Here is a 23909-nt window from a genome sequence, read left to right as displayed (position 1 = left end):
ATTAAATTAACAGTTACAATCAGAATAAATTTTCTCGTCATTTCGTTTAAACCATTTACGATCTTCTTTTAGTTGTCTCTTTGGATTGATTGATTGTCCAGGATAAAACTGATCACAATTAAGAGAGGAAGTTGATTATTATTAGATGGGAAAACAAAACAATTACATATTTATTGTTGTTTTTTGTTTGGTACAATTTTCCTGGTCTTACAATTAACCAGGTTAACATTAAGTTTAATACAAAAATAGGTTGACCTGTTGAAGATGATGAAGATGAAGATGAAGATGAAGATGACGAGGATGAGGATAAACGCAAAACTGTTTTCAAGGTCAATCGTTGGTCATGTTATTTACTAGTAACAATTTAGTTTTGCATTTGGTGGCAAAAGATAGAGTAACAATTAGCATCATGATTAGTTGAGATGATGATTTCAAGTTGAATCGTTGATTTGATACAATTAACACAATTGATAAACTATTAATATTAATAGAAATTGAATCTTTGGATTTGTGGGGAGAAAATAATTTGAATTAATCTACCAGAATAAAAGTCTTTGAGAAAGTTTTATAACAATTAGAGGGAATTTGTCAGTTTGTACTTGATCGTGTATAATAATTTTAACTAATTACATGTAATAATTAATAATTTCAAGAGTATAATAGGAAGGGTAAGTGTTGAGGTGCTTGAATTGTCATTAAATGGAAAATCTAATTCCTGATTGTTTGCAATTTCGTTTAATGAATTTTGATAATTGGAGATAATTGTATAGTTGATTAGTAATTGTTGAAAGTGTTAATTGTAAGTCATCAAGTCGATTAAAGTTGAGATTCAGTAGAAAGCACACCAACCAATGTACATCCTGTTGAGATTAGTTTCATTCGTTGCTTCCTGGAAAAGAAAAAAGTAAACAGCAATTAATTAATCAATTAGAAGAAAATTAAATCAATGATTAGCTTACGTCAATTAGGTATTGCACTTGACCTGAAACAGATAACGAAGAAGTAGTTTTAACGCTTCCCTTGAGACGATTCGCAATTAAATCGAGATACTCAACAGCCTAAAAAATATAAACAACAATTAAAATGACTAATAAATAGAAATTGAAAATAGTCAACAATTAAAGAGAAATAGATAATCAATTTTACCAAAACGTTTGTCGTTTCAACGGTTTCTTTGTCATTGGTCGATCCACTTCGAGCGGTCGAATTTCGAGTTCTGGGTTGAGGTTTTTTCCATTCGCAAAGTGGATCATAAACGAATGGTTGTAAGACACTCATAAGCGCTTCTTTCTTTTCTCTCATCAATTTTAAAGTGACCTCACAGGTTCGTCGGAAAGCACCTTCATAACCGGTCACTCCCATCGCGGCGATCATATTATGGGTCAATCTGAATGGTACTCGCTCGGGAACTTCTAGTTTCTCACCGATATTGAACAACATGTTAAAATCAACATGTAATACTTCACCGTTACTCGAGTCGAGTAATAAATTTTCAGAGTGTCGATCACCAAGTCCAATGATATAACCGACAACACTCATTACCGCTGCTGATCGGGTGAAAGCAACTCTTGCCATGTACCATGAAGTTGGATCGGGAAACGTTTGAACATAATAATCGCCCATAATTGGTGGACTGAAAAGTTTCATTACATCGCGAAAATTTTTCACACGAGTTTCCTCTGGACCTTCTTTGGTTATCTTTGGATGCATTACATTTGCGGCCAAATATTGGACATTTGGATAAGGACTCTTTGGGTGACGGAAGATACGAGCAAGGTCAATGGAGTCTTTCAAACTTCTAGTATTATTTACCCATTCGATGAGGCCACAATCATTGTCCAACGGCACAACGGTATAAGTGCGAATGTGAAGACGCCGTTTACGAGTTTCGGGATCTCTCTTTAAAAGTCGATTAATAAGATTGTTAAACTCCATAGTTCGAGCATCTTTACGAAGGTCATCTTTCGGTTTACACATTACCACGTACTTTTTACCATCCGAACAATGGATGATAACTTTTTTCGGCTTCGCTTGAGAAGAAAGTACCTCACCAACGGGGTCGAATTTCAAAATGTAAACCGCATCACTGGGAAATGGTCGAAATGATCCTGGTGATTCGTATTTGTTATTCATACGTACACTCATGGAGGATTGATAAGGTAACATAATTTTACCTAGTTGACCTTTGGTAAGTCTATCATTTAATTCGGGCACCACTTTGTTAACATGAAATGATCGGGCGTTAGGAGGAACTTCATGGTGACACAATTTGATCAACAATTTAGCAAAATATTGCATTCTATGGGTCAAATCTGCTAGTTTCTTGGAACCCGTTACACTTTTCTCGATTTCAGCGATCGCTCTACGGATTATTTGTGAACATTTCTCGGCACGAACTTTATTTTTACCATTCATAAGAACTCCCATCAACATCCACATCGATTGATTTGGATATTCTTGCAGTAAACTCGAGAGTATGTTCATAAGCACTTCACTAATTGCCAAATTGCTGTGACAAATACGAGATAAAATCTGAGCAAATGCAGTGTAGAAAAGGTGTATGGGTATTGACCCTCTCGTTTTACCCATGAACTCGGTCAAATCATTACAGTATTTTGTGTAATCATTTCGTAATGTTTCATTGGCCTTTGCCTTTGAAATTTCTGCATTAGAAGAGCCCAAATCAAACCATATTGATAATAGACGAGGCATCGATTCGTAAACATGTTTCGATCCAAATCTTAATGAAGTGAAATAATATTTCGCTACTTTCATCATTAAAGATGGCCGCTTAGGATTCTTCAGCTCCATGGCCTTCATTAAACTGTCCATGTACCGGGCCACACAGAAATACGGCTCTTCAGAGACCGATTTCAAGTTACGCATGTCATTAATTATATCTTTGTACTTGTCAATTAAAGCATCAGTTTCAAGATTAGCTAAATGCTCAGAAAATTTTGAGAACAATAATTTAATTTTGGTCAGTTTTCCACGATCAAAACCTGGCGAATCACTTATATCTTGAAACTTATCGAGAGCTTTTTTAAGACCTTTATAACAGCGTTCTCTTGATTCTTGGTCCCCTTTACTCCAATTAAATTTGGCCATTTCAATTTCCGAGTGCATAGCAAGGGCAATCGGCAATTTAGCGGCTTTGATTAAATCTTTACTTTCTACAAGATGAGTGTACGCTCGTTGTAAATTTTGGCTTTTTCGTGCAAGTTTAGCGCTCGCCAAGGAAAAGGTCGCGCGTTCATAGCTGGTTTGAACAGGTAGTACGTCTTTCAGTGAAAGTAAAACGCGTTGAAGGTTAAATACTTGTTCTTGACATCGAAGTGAAGATTGGACAAGATCATTACGACGCTGCCAGTCACGAATGAGATTTTGAAAGTCAATGAGACTTTGATCGTTTTTTCTAACATTTTCCGTATCGTTTTCTAAATCAATTTCTAGATCGATTTCCATTCCGTTTTCTTGATAATTTGTTGAACAACCTGGTCTATTAAGATGCTTGAAAACAAATTGAGAAAACATTTCTACATCGGTCAACATGTGAAGTCGTAAAACATGTTGATAACCCCGAATGTAAGCTCCTTGTTCCAATGCACATCCAGATAACGGGTCCATCTCACGTTTACGCATCTCCTTTAACATAAGATTAAAGTTAATCTGATCTTGTTTACGAATCAAATCAATCAGATGTCCAATACTAACACCTAATGAATCACATTGTATTGTTTGATTTTCTTTAAGTATTCCACTTAAATCATCCCAACTATTCAATTTCCATGAAGCTTCAACTGCAAATGGATAAATCGCCTCAAGCCATTCTTTTTTTCGCTTCATTATACCAGTAGCATAATTCAAAGCTGTCGCTTGTTGATCAAGATTCATCAAACATCTTAATAACATTTGAGGATAAACAATATTATCTGGATCCTTTTTTATGGCAATTTCACAACATGATAGTGAATAATGAAGTTCACTATTGGCCTCATGGTTGATTATTGAGTCGACTAGTGAAGGTGGACTCTCCTGATTGCACTGATTCCTTCAACTCCGTCCGGTTCATCGAGAGCGAGAAAATAACTTTGAAAAGACGCGAGTGTTGATGATAACTCGAGAGCTGCACGATTTGAACCAATAAACTCTTCCAAATAAAGCAAGGCACGAGCTGATGCTTGACATTCAAAAGCCAATTCAGCTAATTCAGCTTTGTTTAAATTTTTTTCAAGTAATTCCATTTGTGATGTTGCTTCAATTTCATCCTTTGAGCTTGTTTTTACATTTTGAAACATTCTATGCTTCAATTGAGCAATACTGTCAAAAATAGCGAAAACTGTTCGAGCACATCGAAGTCTAGCCTTTGAGAATTCACTTTTATTCTGTTGTCCATCAGATCGAGGTAAAGATGTAACTGGATTTAGAGTGTCGTTGAAAATGAGTTGACAGTTTTGTGCGTCTTTAGGTCTTTGTTCATATATTGCATCTATTTCACCAACAATGAAAGATTTTATCTCGTCTTCATCGGAATCTAGTAAGGCCATCCAGAAAATGGTCGGTAAAACAAATCGAGCGATAGTTGTATTGTACTTTATAAAGGCTAGACAGGCTTCGAAGGCTCTTTTATGGGTTTGCCGTTTTATCACCTCAATCAGCGCAACTGACCAGCGGTAAACCCATTCCTCGTAAGTTATTTCAGCCTTGAAAACAGGAGATGTGACAGGTTCCCGTTCAACGAAAACATATTTAGTTGTCAAAAAGCGTTTAACATCACGCTGGACATCGGGTGGTAGCTTTTTCCAGATTTGATCGTTTTCGGTAACATCGTAACTTTTAAGCGTTTCTTGGATAGCGTAACAACCACAGTCACGAATTCGGGATTGGTCAATGGAATCCAATGAGTAGGCCAGTTTAGATAATAGAGTAATTGGAAGTTCGTCAAATTCAATCAATCCTCCGTCAACATTTTGACTAGCGGACAAGAGGTTAAGATCAAGACGACCTGGATCGATGGCACCGATTTCGCCAAGACACTCAGCAATTCGTGTCAATAGATTCGCATCTGAGATCTGTGAATTTGTGAGTAACTTTTTTATAATCAAAGTGATCATTTTATCAGTTGAAACTTCCTTATTGGGAACACAAAGGCAGGCCAAAGCTGTTTTACATTCGGTTAAAATTTGTCGCAATTTTTGACAGTGTAAAGCTTTTACATCGGGATTATTGATGTCGAGAAGTTCATCAAAGAAGCGAATATTTTCAACCAAATAATCTTGAGCTTCGACAACATCGCTCGGCGGTTTAGTGATTAGATATTTGTTGAGAACATCATGAATTTCTTTCATACATGGAAGATTAGGTAGAAAATGAAGTTCTTTGAAATGATCCTTCAAATGCTCTTCGTTGTCAATGATTATCTTTCCAAGTATTGAAGCAGTTATTCTGGAATCTACATCAAAATATGGAATCAAATCTTTACAAATGACAGATAGATGAGGACCGATATCATTTGGACCACAATTGTTGAGAAAAATTTGCCACACATTCAATAAAGCCTTTAGAACATCATTATTCCCATTTGCTTTATCAAAAGCGGTTAACAGGATTCCCATGATGTTCATTTTAGCGATTGAAATGGTTCGTGGTCCAAGAATAACGAGTATATCACCGAGACTTTCTATTGCGCACTTTTTGTCCTCATAAAAATCTCCTTGTTTAAGTAGAAATTTGTTCAATGAAACAATTAAAGGAACCAAATGATCTTCCAACTTTTGGATAAACTTTGAATCGATGAAAGTTTTCTTGAACGATCAACACTTTCTGAAATGTAAATTTTGTAGACAACATATGAAGTTACATTTGGATTACGATGATATTCAAGTAACATTGAATACAAGAAATCGCCTTTAAATATTGATGATAAGGATCGATTGTCTTGAATATTCTTTATGAAAGTTAAACTTTTCTCGATACTTTCGAGTGACCGAGTAACAAACTGACGGGGAAGTCGCCCGGTATTAGTCTCAAGTACTCTGTCCAAGTTAAGGTCTGTAGTCTCTTTAACCATAATCTCGAGAAGGGAGCGGGCATGATTATTTGCTCTAAGAATGATCGCTGTGACGAAATATTTCAAACATTCGGTGAACAGCGATGCAAGTTCACTTCGATCATCAAGAAATAGTACCAAGGCTTCTTGAAGGAGAAAAATGGATTCACGTAAATTACTTTCAGGTAGAATTTGATCCATTATCAGGTGGACAATTTTAGTACAAATTTCGGCTTTATTACGGTTGAATAAAGTTCGAGGTTCAATTTGACGGAAAGAGGAAATTGCAATCACTTGACCATGGATGTATTTCATCAACTGAGTATCAGACCAAAGTTTACAGAAAAAAGCAGCGAAAACATAAATGAGTTTACTTTCAGCCAAATGAGTTGCTAGATTGGTTATATTGGCGATTTCGGTTATTTCAATTGAGTAATTGATCTCAGGTCGAATTGTACAGAAAAATTTACTAAAAGTGCTGAAGAAAACCTCATTTTTCGGAACTCTCGAAGATCCACTGCTCATTGGCTTTATGATGAGCGGTAAAAAGACCGTTCGAAGAGCTTCAACAACTTCTTTGTCCTCGATTGAGAAAAGTTTGAAAAGTGAGGTGATGAAATATCGATCGAAGCCACAATGACGAAGAACTCGAGATGCGCTCCATTTGCCTAGAGTCGTTAGTAGATTTGACTCTTGGCTCTTAATTAGTTCGTGAAATATGTCCATTATTTTACATTCAGCGTCTTCCGACAATGATGTCTTTTGGTGCGACGAATCCCAATCAGCGCAACCATTACACTGAAAGGTTAGGTGACACCTTTCGAATGGACCTTTACAGGAAAAAGAAACATTTCTATCAGCTGAACTTAAGAAACATGTAACTAAACCGATACTTCGAGCAATAAATGGCATATTATCACGATCTTCGATAGCGGCGAAAACTTGATTAACCAATTGGTCATTTTTTAGAAGGACAAAGGTAAGTGTTTGATTAAACATGTAATCATCTCCTTTCCAACGACAAAGTTGAGTGATTAAAATACTGGAGATAAATTTGGACGTTGTTTGAGAATTAACCAAGGCCAATCCATGGACGGATAAAATATTAAGCTCTTCATTTGAGGAGAGATGTTTTTTTGTCCATTCTCGATTAATGGAGGAAAGAACCTCTTGTGGTGAGGTTTCAGAAACATGAGGTAATAGAAAAACCAATTGAATCTTTTGTTCCAAATCTTTAACATCGGTTGGAGCGAAATCTTTGATTGCTTTAAGAATTGTTATCAACAGGGACAGAATAAATTTGAACATTTTTTCATCCATCATATTGGTAACAACAGTATCACAAATCCAATTAGCTAATTTTAAAATTTGGACAAAATTCCCTTGATTTAAGAGGCAATGACCAACCATCCTAAGAGTGGCAATTGTTTCCCATTCGACTGTGTACATATTATGTAAACGACAAATTTCTTCAAGAGATTTGGATGAAGTTATCGATGAAATAATTTGAGTATTTTGAAGGCACAAATTGGTGAGGAAAGTTTCATGTTTACGACTTGAATTGGCCTCATCTTCGAGAAGCTCAATATCAGAGTCAATAACAAAACTATGAACAGAGGAAGAGTTAATTTCCAAATAATTTTTGGTATATAATCTTTTCATTAATGTTAACCAAACACTGTCATGGTTAATTGATGATGAAATTTTATCACAGAATAATGAATGAAGCTCGAAAACATTTATATCGGTAAGTTTTTGCTCCTTCAGATGACATAAATCGAGTAACTTATGAAGCACTTTGGCAATTGAATCAGGAACCAAGTTGGTTGTTCCAATTGGGCTCATTTTACTTAGACAACCAATAACAATTATTATTGCATCGAAATTTCCGTTTATATCGATTGTGTCCTCTCCTTTTTGTGCTTTTTGCAATTCCAGGTCGAAACGTTTTAATAACAAATCCCAACTTTTCTCAACGCAAACACAAAAATCTTTGTCTAAACTGGTTGATTTAAATAAGTGAACTGTGAGCCAACAGATATTATAGTAAAATCCAGCATTTGGATCAAGTTGAATACATTTGACTGGATAAAAAGTGTGAAAAAACTTGAGAGATGCAATAACCATTTTGGGACTTGCAAAGGAGATACAGATAGAGACCGCGTTGTACATCATTTGACAAGCATTTTTCAATCCAATGGAAACGATAACTGGTTTACCGGTAAGTATTAGAATTTCAATACAACTGATGAATAGAGATTCAACTTGATGAATATTTTCCAGAGAGAAATCAAATTCACGGGTTGGATCATAATGTTCTTCTGTTTCTCTCATTTTAGCAGTTAACAGGGCCAATTTTTTAGTCGTTAGATTAAGGATCTCGTATTTGTGGCCGATCCGATTTTGATCATAGAAGAGGCAGAGTTTAGAAACCAGATCTTCAAATTCTTTCATAAGATAATCGAAAAGTTCTCGTTTACTTTCACTAAGACGATTGAAAAATTTTCCAATCTGATCGATGAAAAGTCTAACTGTCTCATTTTCAGTGTATGGTGTTATATGGGAACAGATATGTAAAAGTAAACGAACTGCCCATTCGGTGAGACACGAAAATTCAAGCATAAGCTTATCAATTTGAGTAGATGCATGATCGTCATCTTTGAAATCTCCTCTGCCAAATCACCGAGAAAATTGAAAACAGGATGAGCTTTCTTAGCATGGCAACTAAGCACTGGATCATCGAAAACTTGACCAACTAAATAAATTGAAGGGAAAAGAAAAAGAAAAAGAATAAAAAAGAGAATAGAATAAAAACTACAAATTTTTAAAGAGAAAAGAAGAAAAAAAAAAGGTTTACCTTTCAACGGATTGTCAAAAATAAATTCAAAAAATGAATGCAAACAACTCGCACTCGCAGCCAACCTTTGGCGAATTTTGTCAACATTGTCACTCATCTGATCGAATGTAAATTAATCAACTACAAAAGAAAAAACACCAACATTAATTAACGAAAATGAGAAGAAGAAAAAAAATTAACACTAAACAATCAAAAACAAAATTTTTCTCCATATGATTCACTCGGATCAAAATAAGAACAAGAAAAAGCGGTAAAAATTTCGGTTACCATGACAACCTAAACCCGCTCAACTTGAATTGATATAAATTGTTTAAAAAAAAATGAAAGATTTTTGTGGATTTTATATAATTAATTACTGTCCAAATTGTTACTTGTTAACAATTAAGGATACAGTTAAATTGTTTAACCAGTTTGATTGGGATAGCAAAAAGAGAAACACTTTTTAAAATAATCAGTGAAAGGTGACACAATCAGTATGATTTGGTTGGGTTGTTAATTGTTAGTGGAAAACAGGTAACAATTATTAATTAGAGAAAAATGGAAAACTGTTAATTAGATTAAATTGTAGCCATTTTTCCAGACCATTGAAGCTTCAATAAAAAGAGAGAGAAATTCAATTCCCTGATGATCCAAATAATCCAAATCTATAATGTTGTTTGTAAGAAAATAACACAATTTATAGACAGAAGAGAAAATGAAAGGAACAAGAAAAAGAATGAAGAACAAAACAAAAAAAAAGGTAAACACACAATTAAAAAAGAGATAGAAAAGTAAATTAAATGGTAACTGTTACCATCCCAATCAATTAGATGAACAATTGAAATGAAAAAGAAAAAAAATCCAAGTGAACCCAAAGGCCTAAGGAAAAGCCCAAAGTGAACAACAACAAAACAACAATCCAAAAGTGTATTGATAGAAATGAACTTGATAGTTACACAATTATGGAATTGTAGTTAATCACTAGAAGAAGAAGATGATGATCAACAATTGGAGAAGAAGATAATTAAGACACTTGGAAGAAAAGAAAATGAAACAAATTGAAGAGAAGAAAAAAAGGAAAACCACCAAAGGAGAAAAGGTGAGAATTTGATGAGAAGCTTTTTGGTGGGCGATCGGTTGTTCCATAGAATTTGAAATAATATTCTGAGCCTTTTGGAGCGATTTTGCTGTTCTCATGATGAAAGAGAATAGAACATTTTCGAAAGAGAAGAAAAAAAGATGAAGAGAGAGAGAGAGAGAAGAAAAAGAGAGAGAAAGATTAAAGAGAAAATGTTGTTTAGAGTTTTTTTTTCTTTCGCCACTTTAAGTTTATCTTCGGTTGTGGAAACATCAAAATATCTTTTACCTTAAAGAGAGAAAAACATTTACATCAACTGTTTATTTCTCTTCTCCTTAATTGTAAGTGTTTTCAACTATCAACAATTAACTTTTCTCCACGTTTGATTGTCACAGAATTTTCACTAATTCAACAATCAATTAATTTCTTTTTGTTGTGTATTCGATTATAATTTGAAGAACAAATAATTGGATACAATAATTTTAGAAAAGAACATGGAACAAAAATGTTCTATTCTTTTTTCAATTTTTCTCTAATCTTTTCTTATGTTTTTACATCTTTACCTTTATTTTTTTTACCTTCTCTTCAACATTCTCACCTTACAGTGTGTGTCTTAAATCCACTTTTGATTAACCGTTAATCCAGATTAATATCACCATAACCATGGGTTGTTGTAGAGCTTTTGTTAAACATTTAGTTTGTATGTTGGCTTTTGCTACTTGGGTAAGTTATGGAAATTTATTCTTTTCTCATATTCTTCTCTCCTTTGTTTCCCTTTGATTGTGTGTGTAATTAACTAATTATGACTAATAAGTTTCTCTCAAAAAGTCATAATCCATATCTGTTTGCACCAATTTCTCCATTTTCCCCTTTATCTAAATCTTTCATTTCTATTTCTCTTTTCTAGTTCCTAGTTTTCTCTCTCTCTCTCTCCCTTTTCTTCCTCCATTATTATTTTTTCAAATTCTATTCTATTTTGCTTCTTCTTCCTTCCTTTATATCTCTCATTGGAATAAATAATGTGTTATATGTGTTATATATTCATATTGGTTAATATCTTTCTCTAAATGTTGTTAAATAACTAGTAACCATTTTTGGTAAAACAGTTTCTCTCTCTCTTTGTAATGTTAATCCATTGGGAAAATTGTGATTTACTTGTTGTCAAGATTGAATTTGTCATTTTCTTAATTTTCCAAAAGTAACAACAAATATACCATCTCAATGTCATTTCAATTAACTATCGACACAATTATGATTAGATTCTGAAATTGATAATATCCGTTTTCTATTTTCTATTTTATTCTATTCTTTTTCTCTTTCTTTCTTTTTCTCTTCGGCCTTTACCAAACCGTCAATGGACTTTTCGGCCATTTTTGTTTCTCTTGTTTCTTTTTCTTTTTCTTCTCCTTCTTTCCATCTCTTGTTCACCATATGAGCTTTTCCTTGTATCTCTTTTTATCCATTTCTACAGTTGCACATTCAAGTGTTTACGTTTATTTTCAACAGGTTTTCTTTTCTTTTTTTCTAACATCAAATTGACCAATTACATTTTTTTCTCTAATTTATTTCTGTTTAATTGATTTCTCACTTTTTCTCTCCGTTACAATTTCATATGTTGAACTTTTTTTTCCATCGGTAGATTTTCTGATTAGATTAGTAAGAACTTCTCATGCTTGTGTAGTTGTTGAGTTTGTTGGTTTGTTCAAGAAAACCGAATTAAGTGAAGTTATCGATACGAAAACGGTAAAAACAACAGCTATTAAACTTGGTCCTATTCCAAATGTAATCAACTGATCTGAGACCTTAATTCCAACAGGTAGATGAACAACTCTACTCATGAATAAGGTAGCCTGTAACGGAGATAGAAATTGAAATTAATCAAGATTAAGATGAAAATTATCATGAACGTAATTTAATCAAGGTAATCAGAGCAACAACCAGTTTCTATTTTGGCAATAATTGGAAAGAGAAACAAAATCAACACTAACCTCAGATTGTAATGAATCATTTTTACTGATTAACGTTAATCTATAAAGTGAATTCCAAATTTTCTCTGAATTCTGTGCAGATAAACTTAAATAATAGTTTAGAATTTGAATATGAATGAAGTAAATGGTAATATCAGCTACATGATATAACTTGAACTCCATTTGACTGAACATTATATCATAAATAACAGTTATCCCAATAGGAATAACTGTAAAATAGCTGATGAAAAGATAACTACTAAAAGTGGTATTGATAACATGGATCATTTCACTGAGCAATTCAAACGATTTCCGATAATCTTGAAGCCAAATTGATCCATTATAAGTAAATACTGTAAACAATTTGGGTTCACCTAAATTGTTAGTTTTTTTATCAACAGATTCTAATTGTTTTGCAATATAATTAAATCCTGAAGAGACGAAAATATTAATCACTAGTAAAATGTAAGTTAAATAGATTCGGTATAATTTACATAATTAGAATTATAATACGAAAAGGTAAAAATTAACGAATCAGGATTATTACTGAATGTTGGATAGATTAACTTGATTGCAATTCGAAATGAATATTCAGCTCCATAGCTTAGAGCAAGTATTAGTTTAGCTTTGATTAATTCGATCCGTTGCTCTTTGATTATCGTAGTGTTTTCTATGAACGGTAAATGAAACCAGAGTAAATCCAATGAGCTGAGAAGGAGAGGAAGATTAAGAGATAATCCGATCCAAATTGTTGATACATTGGCTGAATTTCTGAAAAAACTAGTGATCATCATGTTGGTCCTGTCATTCAATAAGTTTTGTCTCTTGATAAAAACTCCATTGAAAATATCATAACTTGTCCTTCCCATTCTCGTTGATGCGATGCTTATTGAGAGTAAATTAATCAATCGAAAGATAATCACACCGAAACGATTAACCTGAAGAAAAGTGATTAACCAACAACAATTAACACAAGTTTGTAACAATGAACGAGGTTTAAATTTACTTTTTTCACTTAATCCTCTTAATCTGATTCCAATGTTGACATTTGGATTAAGCCAAGTGGCTAATTTTGATTGCACCTTTAATTTCAACATTTAACTGTCTCCTTATGATTACCTTCACAATTTAACTGACCAATTGTTTAATCAATTTTTTTTTGTATTCTTGTCAAACACTTTGATTATCTCAATGATTAACTATTGACACAATAGTGACCATGGTGATGATTAAGTAAATATTTATCTCTTGTAATCAACTTGATTGATGGTCAATTGATTAATTTTTTTTACTGTTACAATACAATATCAAAGCTTCACTGTTTAGTTCTGATTTTGTTGATAGTTTTAAATTATTGATGCTTACAATTAGTCCCATCATCAGTTAATTTTTCAAGATTAATTATCATTTGGGAAGCTTTTAATTACCTCTGTAAAGGTTAACCACAAATACTTACTAATTATAAAATCTAATAGTTAATTATCATTATGATACAACTGATTGTTTTACCTAATTATACATAACAACAATTGAACTCTATCCAAATGATTAACAAAACTATTATTTCTTTAATGATTAAGGTAACCTTGTTATTAAAGTTAACGATCATTACAATTGCCGTAAGGCTTTTCAGTCTGATCTTATCTAGATATTGATTTAATTAGAGTATCATCACAATTAACAGTAGCCCAATGTAACCTATCAATTAGTTAATTGTTACTTTGACCAAAATGAAAAACAATCAAAAAGTGTAACCCAAGTCACAGTACCAGTTTAACTCATTGAAAGGTTACGCTCGACTATTCTCAGGCCAGTGTCGGTGTATCATTGTCGATACCCGGCCAAAAGCCGTTAATGACCTGGTTACTTGCAAATTCCAAGTTAACATACTACCGTGAATACGTTTTCTTTTATGCTCCAGGTATCAGGTAGAAGATGAAAGAAAAAAGGTAAAACCAGTTTCATCTTCTTATCGGGTAACTGACCTTTTCCTATTTAATTTTACTATGATTTTTTTACAGTAACCCGAGAAAAATCATCTTCTTTATCATCATCATCATCTTCATTGTTATTATCATTATTATTATTACAATTTAGAACAACAATCAACAATCATTTTCAGTTATATCACTAGAAGAAAAAAAAACTTTATCTCTTTTTGATGTTTCTTTCTGCTAATTGTTATTGTCCATTTTGATGATGTTTAATGACCATTAGTTAATGATGATTGTGATATTTATGATTAACTAGACATATTTAAACTTTTTCCATATAATTTACTTATAATTTATTCATCCAATTTGATTGTTGGTTATGGTTTTCAATATCAACTGTTAATTGTTCATATTATCATCTGTTTCTCACTTTTTTAATCAAAATCCTAAATCTAGATCAGTAAATTGTTTTATAACAATGCAAATGATTTTGCTCATCACCATCATCTGATTGCTGATTGTGAATGTTTAATTGTTGATTGTGATTTATTTTATATAACTTGTATAAATATAACATCATGATTTAACAGTTAACTTTATTGTTACCAAAATAGTTGTTAAATTTTTAGATTGAGCTGATATTCATCATGATGATGGTGATAACTGTTTTCTTACCTTTGATTGTCTGTGAATTGAACAACAATTAAGAAGATTTTTTAAACAAATAGAAACATTCAAGATGATGGATTCATCGATGATCATACTTAACTTTTGAATGAAATTTATGCTAAAAATTGTTAATTGTAATTTCAATTTATCACAACAATTAACTGGGTACTTATTATTTTATCAACAACAAATGATAAACAGTTAAAGTTAATCATGTTAACTTAAAATTTTCCCTTTCACTGATTTGAACATCATCCTGATTATTATTGATTAATTTAGTGAATCTGATATATTTACATCATCATCATGGTTATTCAGGCGATTGGAATTGTTTTGTCAATCGAACCGTTAAAATGGCCTTAACTTGATTTACTTTCAAATGACAATTTAAATCATTTCAATTTATAAACAATAAACTCTGATTATAAATAAAATTAGGTCACTCATTATCTTTGATGATTAACTTGAAATTTGAAGATTTGTTTAATTCAATCAACTCTCACAATCTCATGATAACTAAATCAACCAGGATATACACATACACATATACACACTTTTATTAATCAATCTAACAATATCTACACCCTGATTACAATTAACTATTAAATTTCGTTTGATTAACTCACCTTAATTGTTGAACCTCTTAAATTTTCAATCTAATTTTGTAATAACTTCTTAATTTTTTTCTTCTTCATCTCTTTTACTATTTTAGTTTCTTGGGAGCATCTTAATTGCGTTTACATTATGGATTCTGAGTACATCATCAACAGCCAAGAACTTTTTCAACGGGACAACGGTAAATAGATAATTAAATTATCATCAATCAATTAATTGGTTGTTAAATTTTCATTTGTAAAATTGTATCATCGTTTCGTTACAATTTGTTTAAATTGTTGTTGAAAATACAAATTTAAGGGCACATTGAATTGGACAAATGTAGGATGAATAATCAAAGTGTATCAAGATCAGGGTCATGATGATAATATGATGAACTGAATTGAAATTAACGATAACTTTGAATGAAACTATTAGTTGTATATAATATTTTAGCCTCTCTACGGGGTTTGGTGAGTTTAATGAGTTTTTAATTTACATGATTAACTTGAAACTTTTTACACCACAATTAGATCAACCTTGAATAGCAAATATCTTTCTCTCAATCCCGTTTCATACATAATTCAACTTTGATTATCATAAAACCGATAATAATAATAATGATATTCATATTTGACCCTCAGGTGAAAAGCCAGTCCTTTAAAATTAAGATAATCAACCATTAACAATTAGTTTTTTTTTCTCATTCTTAAACTGATTTGAATGGCTGAAAATACAAATCAAAGTGTATCAAAATTGATTACAATCAATTTCTTATAGATTTCAAGCTTTTTCATTTGATTAGTTAGACCCAAACAATCAACATTTCTCTTACCTTAACTGTTGTTGTAATATTATTTACCTTTGCAATTGTAAATATTAATTATATCTCTAAATACAAGATAACTTTTGATATTTGTTGTTATTGGTTAACTTTCAATTCAATTGGATTGGTAGATGTTAACAATTAACTAATAATAGTTAATAATGATACCACCAACAATCAGAAACTAACAACAATATTATATCAGCTATAGTTGATATAATTGTTGTTCCGATAATAATAAAGCTCAGAAATCAGAATTGAAAAGTTTTCGTGAGTGGGAAAAAAAAGTTGATTAGTTTTCGCTTCCAATAACAATTATTATCAAAAAAAGCGGAAGCTTAATCATTGTTATGAAAAACTGATTCCTATGAATAATCAATCGTGAACATGATTACAGGGTAAGGTGTTCATGATGAGAAAATTCATTTTGATTCATTTTCTTTTTCATATTAATCTTTCAGTTTCTTTCCGAAAAAACGATGAATCAATTACACCTACTTCGCAATTAATGTTTCTAATGGTTGATTAAATTGTCCATCATCACTTGATCAATAATTTAGGATTAAACAATTAATAGGATTCATCTGACAACTTTTGATAATACGATTTCTCCCCAACAATTAACTTTTTAATATTTTATCAATCAGTTAGTTTTCAATCACAATTTAAAAAAAGGATTGGCTTTTTAATAGTTTTATCTGATTATTGACATTAAACTAAACAAAATTATTTAATTGTTTCAATGTGTTAACATAATCAGACAGCCGATAACATAATTTAATTTCAATTATTACTAAATGATCAATGAAATTGTTGATTATATTGATTAACGATGAGGATAAAAAATTTAGTCTGATCCTGAACTTTTCCTAACCCAATTGTTATGTAATTATCAAGCAATCAGTTCCTATAACTACTGACAATTAGTTAATTGTACTTTTGGGGTAATCTACTCACGCCCAGCCTCAAGCGATAAACTGATCTAAGCCCAATTCTGAGTCCCCTGATCCTCCGTCCCGTTCAAAATTTGCTGCTCATTTCAATAGCCTGAGTTTTTTAATATTCATCATGAAACTGGTTTCATGTTTTTAGTTTGTTTTTTTCAATAAAAAATCAACTTCTTTTTTACATTAATCCTTAATCTTGTCTAATGCTTATCCTCATCATCTTAATCCTTTTTTAGCTTTTACTCTCAGGTCAAGTCATTTGAATCCTTGATTTTTACTGTCATTATCAGTTAGATATTAATGACAATCTTTAAGCTGAATTGATTAAATTTAGATTTTGACAATTAAGATTTGGGCTTAAAAACTTTGCTATTTGTTTTTTTTATTGATGCTGATGATTTGTGAAAATATGTCATCATCATCATTACTATGATGACATATTGAATTTGGGTCAAATTTTCATTTCAAGGTCAACATTTGGGATAACTCAAAAATGGACCTTAATCCGTTTATCTTAATCATCTTGATTCCAAATCAATTGTGATTTACAAACAATCTTAAATTTGATTTAGTTGAACTTTTTTTTATTGCTTATCCAATCAACTAATCAGTTAAATTAACTTTTTTTTATCAGTTTGACAGGTAATATGATTTATCTGAATGGTTGAATTAGCGAGATTTTTTATCATTAACTAAAATAATTAACTGTTAATCGTTTGCTTGTTAGTTTTGCTTAATTCAATTTTAATCATTTCCATTTGTTGATTTTACTTGTTCAGACTAAATTGCTTATTGTATCAATCAATATTTTCGCGATAAATTGAGTAAACAATTAGTGAATCATAACTGTAAAGATGATTGAATATCATAGTAACTGTTGTTAATTCAATTGTTACATTGTTAATTTTACCACTCAAATTTGTGATCAATCAACCAAATTAGCTTAGATTATTTCAACAATTTAAAAATAAGACTTGAATTAAACATCTCATGTACTTGAGAACCACAGGATTATTATTTTCAAGGCAATTTAACACAATTAACCTTGATTGTTGATCGCAACGAGTAAACATAACCAAATTTAATGACAATAATAATAATTTAATCATAATAACAATTGACAACAATTGTAAGTTTGATTGTAACATCAATTTGGTTAAAGTATCTGAGAAATTTAATTTAGTTTGGAAATTTTTTTCCAATTTTAAGTTTTCTTTTTCATCAATGATCAAAAGTGATGATTGTATTTCTCTTGGTGTAATTTAAATTCACTTTGATTGTTGTCTCTTAATTGTCACTCTCACCACCCGCAATAGTAATAAAGTCTCATCTCCATTCTGGCAAATCAAATACAATGGAAAGTTAACCATCCGATTTGCGAGTTTGTATTTGTACAAATTGTTCATTGTTGGAATCATGCTGATTACAATTGTTATCGTAACAATTAAATGAATATCAATTTCGTTCCTTCTCAATCCCATGAATTATTTTCATGGAAAAGTAAAATCCTTCTAAGATTTAAACTGTTGATTAACTTAATCATCTTCCGGTTCAAGTGAAAACTTTTGCCAAATTAAGTTTGTTACCCTTTTAATTGTTAATTGTAAACTTTCATTAACAATTACAATTGAAGTTTAAGGTTAATGATTATGTTTGATGAGTTGCATTGATTAAATGATTCATTTGGTTTGAATTAATTTTACCTTTCATGATAATGTTGCCAAACAATTACAATCAATTACTATTATTGTCTTAATTGTGTTGATCAATTTGCTTGATTAAATTAAACAAAGTGACTCAAGTTAATTCAGTTTGAATTTATCAACAGGAAATCCTAAAGTTTGATTAATCCACCACTTTGATGAATCAATATTTGTTCAATTAATATCCTTGATCTTTTAATTGTAATATTTATCAACAGTCATAATAATTAGTTGATTCAAATTATTATTCAATAATTTATATGATGATACATTTTTTCATTCAGATAATTGTAGTTCCGCATTGCTATAAGTTTAATTATCATGCTATTAATTGCTGGAAGATTAAATAATCACCAATCAGATCAATGATTAGTTTTAACTATATTATTATTCCCTAATCTCAAATAGCCTCATTTTAATTTTTTCATCTACTTTAATTGAAATAATATCTTCTTTTACTTTAATCACAAACAAGTAAACAATCAGAGGCCAATAACTTAATTGCAATTAATAAATTTTCTCGATATCGCAATTAAAATCAAAGCAACAATCAAATTTCAATGAGAGCGAGTGAGTTTATGTTATTATTACATTGATTGTTTTGAAATATTTCCAATTCTTTTTCAAACTCATTTTCTTTCATAACAATTAAGTTAATCAACATAAATTACCGGAAATGTGAATTACTCCATGTTAAGGTCATCTTACCGGATAATTAACATTCAACTTTACGGTTTGTTGAGATCACTGGACAGTGTAAACTGACCCTTGCATTCACCTTACACCAATTTCCTTATTTTCCAGGTCAATATTAGTGTTTATTCAAAAACTGATATAATATTGATTGTTAATTACTTTGCTTTTCTCAATAATTAATCACTTTCTCATCAAATGATTGTCTTTATTTTCTCTCTCTCTCTCTCGATAAAACAATTAAATTGAGACTGAAAATTGATTTACCAATTGAACAGAAAAAAGTAAATATCAACAATAAGATTAACTTGGAAAAATCAATTTCACTTGATCAACAATTAAAATCTAATCAAGTTGAAAGGGTTTAACTGTTTTCTTCAATTATGTTTGTATATTTTTATCATTTGCACTCTAATTTTTGACAACCAATTAATTTGATTATCAAAAAATTGATTTATTAATTAAAATGATTAATATTTATTTTCTCTTTTTCTTTAATTATAATAGCCCATCATTTACGTTTTCTTGGGACTTGGAGGTTTACTTTTCACCAATGGTAACTGAATTACTTGATTACTTTCAATATTTGATTAAGATTAATCTTAATTAACACGATCTTTAATTGTTCACCATTAATTATCAGGTCTTCTGGGTTGGATGGGTTCATATAGACGTGGTGGATGTATGTTAAAACTGGTAAGTACAATTAGTTGATTTTGATTGTGGCTAAAACTTTTTAACTAATCCAGTTAAAAAAACTTTCTATTACGATTAATTGTTTGATTATCAATATAAACTTTTAAATTGTTACTTTTTCTGATCAGGACAACTCCCTTTAGGTGTTGTTGTTGTTGATAATCACTTAATCATTTAAAATTAACTTCAGTTTAATTTTTTTTTCTGTTAAATTAATCAAGTGTTGATGTAATTGTGATCTTGGTCACGATGTGATTTTTTAATCCAGTTTGATTTTGTTCAAATTGTTCAATTCCAAAGTTAACAATCAACAGAATTGATAGAAAGCAACAAGTTAATTTAACAAGAATCACGATAAAATTGTAATCACATTAACTGTTTACCTTTTTTTTCAAATCAATTGAGTTTAAAGTGTAAAAGTTGACGATCAGTAAATTGTTTACACTTGTTTCATTGATAATAATTGGTAAAACACTACAATTTAAAATTGATTTGATTGTAAATTTAATTTCTCTCTCATTCTTATTGATTTGCAATTACAGTTTCTATTTTTATCGGTATTGACAATCGCAGCGGAAATTGGAGGAATCATATCGCTATCGATTTTACGTGCTAAAGTAACTGAGATCGTAGAGGAAGGTTGGAATGAGATGAATCAACGAACTCGTAATTTAATTCAATCTCAGGTAAATTGGATTAAAATTGTAACAATCAAAAGAAAATTATTATCCCGAGAAAAGAAATGATTTCATCATTTAAAATGAGACCAATAATCAAACTGATTTTGATTGTTAAATCATCGTGACTTTTATTATTATTATATTTGATTGTGTTTCTAAATTGTTACGGTTATTTAATTTTCCAATCTCTATTAATTAATTAGCTTGAATGTTGTGGATTAACTGGTCCCAAAGAGTTTGCCCATAATACTGAGGAGACCGATAAATCATGTTACTCAATTATCCCCAAAGAATTAGGATTTACTTCATCTCCATCATCTAATCCAATGAGTAGTGAAGCAATTTACCATGAAGTAAGTAATTGTCAACTAATTGTCACCTAATCGTAATTAACTAATTGTATCTTTATCTATCCTCTTAGTCTGGTTGCAAAGACAAACTTGTTGATTGGATTTACAAGCATAAATTGATTTGGATTTCAACTTTTGGTGGATTCTTATTGTTCCAGGTAAACAAGAAAATCTCAAGCTGATTCTACAATTAGTTAATCACAATTTGTAAAACCTCAACCTTTCACAATTCACCTACAAAAATGGCTAATTATATTATCATCAATTGATCACAATTAAACTTGAACTTAATGTTGACAAATAATCAATCAAAATGAGAAACAATCAACAAAACATATTTAAAGTATTTGACAATTGTGATTGACTGATTGTTTATCATCTGTAAATTGTTGGAGTGGTAAAAATATATTAGCTGAAGGAAAAAAAATAGTTAACAGTTGAGGTTAATTGTCACCATTAACAAGGTAAATGAGTTAATGGTTAAAAAATAGATTAACTTGATTCATCTTGAAATTTTTGATTGTTGTTGTTTTTTTTTATTCACCACAAATCATAATTGTGTTATTATTATGAAAAGATTAATAGTCTTACGGTTATTACTCCGTTAGAACAAGTTACAATTAAGTCTCGATTAGGTTGAATTGTGATTAAGAATTGGGTGTTGATTGTAATATATATTTAACCTTTTGTGGGTTACAACATTTTCCAACCATTTTAAGAATTGTCAATTCTAATTGTTTTCATCTTCTCCATCATGATTATCTACAGGTTGTCACCGTACTTTTGTCCGTATCTGCAATTAACAACATGAAAAGCCGAAGCTCGTCAATGGAATCGTTAGATGATCCTCATCATATAACTTACATGTAATCGCCGCTAATTGTTACTGATTTAAATCTCCTTTTTTCTCTCTCACTCTCTCTTTTCCTGGATTTACACAATTACAAGGATTTAAATTATTTTACTCAAGGATTTTACTAAATCAAATCGATGGATGATCCAACTAAATGATTCCTTTTTATTACATTCCCTCTTTCTGGATCATCTTGATTCTGATGATTACTTGATGGCGATTAGAGCTACAATTAATACTATTTACAACCCGATTGCTTTCATGTGCCAATGAGCTGAACAAGATCAGATTGTTTTTATTTTGCTGACCACAATCAACATAAACGATTGACCCACACAACTATTAATACATCATAAAACTCAACGTTTTTCACGTTTTTGATTATTAATCACAAATTTAAATCAAAAACAATTAACTTTCTATTCCTTTTCTCATTTACTTTTTGTGTTCATCTTCATCCATACCCATCAAAATATTAGTTAATTGTTTTATCATCACAATTAATTGTTTCCTCAATCTTTCACTGACATGATAATATTTAAAAACAAAATTTCCCATAACTAAATTGTGAAAAATGAAAGGGAAGAAATCTAATTGTAAAACTCAATCAAGTTGCCCAATAATCTTCAACTTTACCTTAATTGTTAACCCCAATAATCGACAATTAACTTGATTTGACTTTTCTTCCCAATCGAACTACATTTTCGTAAACAATTTTAATCATCATTCTGCATCCCCTTTGCTAATTATCATCTTTTTATGAATCGCAAGTATTAAACTAATTAAATAAATCAATTGAAAAAAAAGTAAATAAAGGATAAAAACAATCAAATCAATTTGATTAATCAATTTATTTCGTGATTAACTTTGAAGCTAAATCGTTATAATGATTTGTACTTTTGATTATTCTTGAATTTTCAATTTCTATTTAAAAACCAAGTTCCATTTCTTTACTCATTGATCATTTTCCATGTAAATGATTGTAATTAAACGACGAACAATTAACTAATTGTTGATTACCATCCAGAATCTCCTTTATCGCCCCAACCAGAAGTCACTGATTTCTCAGTGACTTTACCCAAACTTTCAGTTTCGATTTCCTTTGCCATTGGAACGTCAAAATATTCATACCTAATTGTGGAAAGAAAATTAAATTAACTGATCTAATTAGCGACTAATTTGGTTAATTAATCAAAGGAAAGTAATAGAAAATCAACCAATACCAAATTACAACTTTAATTTCATTCTTATTGTCACAATTTTCACAACCAATACAAAGATTTCTATAAACAGTTGATTGTTATTACATTTGTCTCTTTAATTGTAACGATTTAGATCACAATCAATTAGTAACAATTTACTTACTTGGGTATAACTATCGCCATTGTCCCTCCACCTCCTTTACCTTTCTTACCTTTCTTTCCCTTGCCTCCTCCACCGCCACAATTACCTGGAAACACAATTAACACCAAACAATTAAACTGAACAACAAATTAACCATAAACAATAATTGAAATGAAAACAAGGGTTAGCATTTCATTGAGAGCAATTTAAGTTTAATGAACAAAACAAGATTAACTCTTTAATTGGACAGTTCAACTTGACTCCAATTCAAGAGTTTAATTGTTACACTTACAATTACATGACGATTGTTGATTAGATTGACTTGATTCCGAGCCCCATGAATCTTGAATGACACTTTCCATTGGAAAATCGGCCATTGATTCATCTTCAGAATCTTCACTTTCGTCCTCACCTTTTGAGCTTTTCCCCGAATTCATCATCATCGGCATCATCATTGACCTACGTCGGGAATTGTCCTTAATTAACCAACGGCGAAGATTAAATTGTGCGAAAAAACCCGCGAGAACCATGTTAATTAACAGAATTAAGTTGATCACAATTAGAGATTTTAACATATTTGAAAAGTTGAGATTCTTTACCAGAATTGAAAGAAAAAAAATTATTCCAACTAATTGTTGAAGAAAGTTAATTGTGATGATTGCGAGAAGAAAAAAATTCAATCAAATTAAG

The 23909-nt window shown here is 30.8% G+C and overlaps 3 protein-coding genes across 3 annotated transcripts; 1 reads left to right on the top strand and 2 right to left on the bottom strand.

Annotated features, from left to right (window-relative positions):
- Positions 1–135: 135 nt before the first annotated feature.
- LOC128392470 (serine/threonine-protein kinase ATR-like) lies at positions 136–8728 on the bottom strand (the record flags this gene model as incomplete). The annotated part of the gene is given in 5 exon segments (XM_053352497.1): positions 136–889; positions 960–1058; positions 1147–4034; positions 4037–5821; positions 5824–8728. Coding segments are annotated over 5 exon segments (7737 nt in total), but the record flags the coding sequence as incomplete, so codon positions are not given.
- A 1459-nt stretch (positions 8729–10187) lies between these two features.
- LOC128392678 (CD82 antigen-like) lies at positions 10188–22707 on the top strand. The gene is made up of 9 exons (XM_053352743.1): positions 10188–10304; positions 10569–10686; positions 15246–15329; positions 19804–19852; positions 19940–19992; positions 20535–20678; positions 20876–21025; positions 21094–21180; positions 21791–22707. Exons 2-9 carry the CDS (start codon positions 10627–10629, stop codon positions 21890–21892), a joined length of 729 nt encoding a protein of 242 aa, XP_053208718.1. The 5' UTR covers positions 10188–10304; positions 10569–10626; the 3' UTR covers positions 21893–22707.
- Positions 22708–23825, bottom strand: LOC128392682 (uncharacterized). The gene is made up of 3 exons (XM_053352746.1): positions 23512–23825; positions 23241–23325; positions 22708–23006 (listed from the first exon to the last, which is right to left on the bottom strand). The coding sequence occupies exons 1-3, from the start codon at positions 23792–23794 to the stop codon at positions 22892–22894; spliced, it is 483 nt and encodes a 160-aa protein (XP_053208721.1). The 5' UTR covers positions 23795–23825; the 3' UTR covers positions 22708–22891.
- Positions 23826–23909: the final 84 nt, after the last annotated feature.

Source organism: Panonychus citri, unplaced genomic scaffold, assembly GCF_014898815.1.
Source record: "Panonychus citri isolate SS breed McGregor unplaced genomic scaffold, ASM1489881v1 Contig00136, whole genome shotgun sequence".
NCBI classification, from domain to species: Eukaryota; Metazoa; Arthropoda; class Arachnida; order Trombidiformes; family Tetranychidae; genus Panonychus; species Panonychus citri.
Note: the sequence above shows the minus strand (reverse complement) of the source record. Positions and strands in the feature narration are given on the sequence as shown.

What these genes read in the sequence shown, in the direction of transcription:
- LOC128392678 (XM_053352743.1), top strand. Translation starts at nt 10,627, where the DNA reads ATGGGTTGTTGTAGAGCTTTTGTTAAACATTTAGTTTGTATGTTGGCT. An exon ending in TGTTGGCTTTTGCTACTTGG is followed by an intron (nt 10,687 to 15,245) that starts GTAAGTTATGGA and finishes TTACTATTTTAG; the next exon opens with TTTCTTGGGAGCATCTTAAT. An exon ending in GTGGATTCTTATTGTTCCAG is followed by an intron (nt 21,181 to 21,790) that starts GTAAACAAGAAA and finishes GATTATCTACAG; the next exon opens with GTTGTCACCGTACTTTTGTC.
- LOC128392682 (XM_053352746.1), bottom strand. Translation starts at nt 23,794, where the DNA reads ATGTTAAAATCTCTAATTGTGATCAACTTAATTCTGTTAATTAACATG. An exon ending in TCAACAATCGTCATGTAATT is followed by an intron (nt 23,326 to 23,511) that starts GTAAGTGTAACA and finishes TTGTGTTTCCAG; the next exon opens with GTAATTGTGGCGGTGGAGGA. An exon ending in ATGGCGATAGTTATACCCAA is followed by an intron (nt 23,007 to 23,240) that starts GTAAGTAAATTG and finishes TTCCACAATTAG; the next exon opens with GTATGAATATTTTGACGTTC.